This window comes from Parus major, unplaced genomic scaffold (genome assembly GCF_001522545.3).
Source record: "Parus major isolate Abel unplaced genomic scaffold, Parus_major1.1 Scaffold355, whole genome shotgun sequence".
Taxonomy (NCBI): domain Eukaryota; kingdom Metazoa; phylum Chordata; class Aves; order Passeriformes; family Paridae; genus Parus; species Parus major.
In genome coordinates, this window is record NW_015379290.1 from 32318 (window position 1) to 34324 (window position 2007).

Below are 2007 nucleotides of genomic sequence, written 5' to 3' on the forward strand. Positions count from 1 at the left end.
CTGCACCCCACAGAGTCCCGAACCCCACAGGGTCCTGCACCCCACAGTCCCACACCCCTCTGGATCTGCTGTCCCCAGGCAGGCCCGGGGTTGGTGATGGGGTGCCAGGGTTTGGGTTTGAACACCCTCACCCCTCTCTCTTGTCCTGCACCCCCTGCCCCTCACTGGTGTGAACTGGAGCCCTGCTGGCTCCGGCCCTGCTCCGGGGTGGGGACAGGGCTGTCCCTGTCCCTGTCGCACCTGGGATCTCCCTGCCCAGGGCGTGGCTGGGTTCGGGAAGCCACAGCTCTGCCCTGTCCCCGTTGCCGGGGAGGGAACTGGGTGGGATGGGAAGGGAGGGGATGGAGTGGGGCTGGGGGGGTCTCAGGGTGGGTGAGGGTCTCACTCCTGGGGGTGGGAGCGTGTCCCCAGCCCAACCCTGACACCAAACCATCCTCAGAAACACCGGGGGGGTCCCAGCAGGGATTTCCCCTGCCCCCAACCCCCCCTCCAACACCGCCCACCCCCTTTGACAGACGAACCCACCAGCCCCAGCATCGACCTGAAGGCCAAGCACGTCCCGGCCTCCTCGGTGGTGTCCAGCGCCATGAACTCCGCACCCGCCGTGGCCACCAGCCCCGCGTCGCCCACCTTCGCCTTCGCCCTGTCCCGGCACTACTCCCAGGACTGCAGTAAGTGCTGGGCAGGGGGAACAGCCCCGCGAGTCTGGGAGGGGAGCAGCCCCCCGGCCCAGAGCCCTTCCCCGCGCCCCCGGGCTGAGCAGGGTGGGCTTTGCCCCCTCCCCACCGCAGGCAGCATCAAGGCCGGCCGCCGCTCCTCCTACCTGCTGGCCATCACCACCGAGCGCTCCAAGTCCTGCGACGACGGTCTGAACGCATTTCGGGACGAGGGGAAGATCCTAAGGTAGGGCTGGACACCCGTCCCGCTCCCGCCCCACAGCTCCCACCCCCTCCCGCTGACGGGGGCTGCTCTCCCCGCAGGAGGATGCCCAGCCGGGTCCCCAGCCTCCGCATGCTGAGGAGCTTCTTCACCGACGGGGTGAGTTCCGCACCGGGGGCCGCCCCGAAAGAGCTGGGGGGGCAGCAGGGGGTGCCGATGGCCTCCCCCCAACACCTCCCTCCGGCCCCTCGCAGTCTCTGGACAGCCTGGGCACGTCCGAAGACGCCCGTTCCAAAAGACACTCAACCTCCGACCTCTCGGACGTGCCGTTCAGCGCCGTGAGGAAGGAGGGCTGGCTCCACTGCAAGCAGATCCTCACCAAAAAGGGGAAGGTAGGCGGGCTTTGCCCCCAGCCCGGGGCGCGGCGGGGGCGGCTCCCCGAGGCCGCCGCTCCATCCCTTGTCCCCCGCAGAAGGTCGGTGGAGGCATCCGGCAGTGGAAGCGCGTGTTCGCCGTGCTGCGCACCCACTCGCTGTACCTGTGCAAGGACAGGCGGGAGGCGGTGACCTGCGCCCCGGCCCCAGGTGAGGAGGAGCCGCCGATCAGCATCCAAGCGTGCCTGGTGGACATCTCCTACAGCGAGACCAAGAGGAAGCACGTCTTCCGCCTGACGACCGCTGACTTCTGTGAATATCTCTTTCAGGCAGAGGATCGGGAAGACATGCTGGCCTGGATCAAAGTCATCAGGGAGAACAGCAAGGCTGAGGGCGAGGTGAGAGCCACATGGGGCTCCCGGCTGCCTCTGGCTCTCCCGGCACTAACCGCCTCGGCTCTCTCCGGCTCTTTGCCTTGTGCTGCTTCCCCAGGCCACGGCCAGGCCCGTGCCGCGCTCACAGGGGTGCGTGGGGGCTCGTGGTGTCCAAGAAGAGCGTGGCCCCCCCGCCCCGGCCGGGGCAGGGTGCGCGGGATGCTCGGCGGAGGGGCCGCGGCTCTCCAGGCGGAGCCGGTGCCGATCGGCCGAGTCGGCGTTTGGCTGTGCGGTGGTGGAGGAGCCTGCGTGGCTCTGCCGTGGTGTGTCCTGGCTTTGGTGAGGTGCCACGTGGCTGTGCCGTGGTGCGGCTGTGCCGT

The 2007-nt window shown here is 69.2% G+C and overlaps 1 protein-coding gene across 1 annotated transcript in view; it reads left to right on the plus strand.

The window, feature by feature from the left end:
• ARHGAP23 (Rho GTPase activating protein 23) overlaps nucleotides 1-2007 on the plus strand; it is a 36753-nt gene that overhangs the window by 26305 nt on the left and 8441 nt on the right. Inside the window, exons 8-12 of the mRNA XM_015616153.3 lie at nucleotides 440-671; nucleotides 792-903; nucleotides 981-1038; nucleotides 1134-1271; nucleotides 1352-1651. Of these exons, the coding sequence (XP_015471639.1) occupies nucleotides 440-671; nucleotides 792-903; nucleotides 981-1038; nucleotides 1134-1271; nucleotides 1352-1651 (840 nt within the window). The remainder of the gene's footprint in view (nucleotides 1-439; nucleotides 672-791; nucleotides 904-980; nucleotides 1039-1133; nucleotides 1272-1351; nucleotides 1652-2007) is intronic.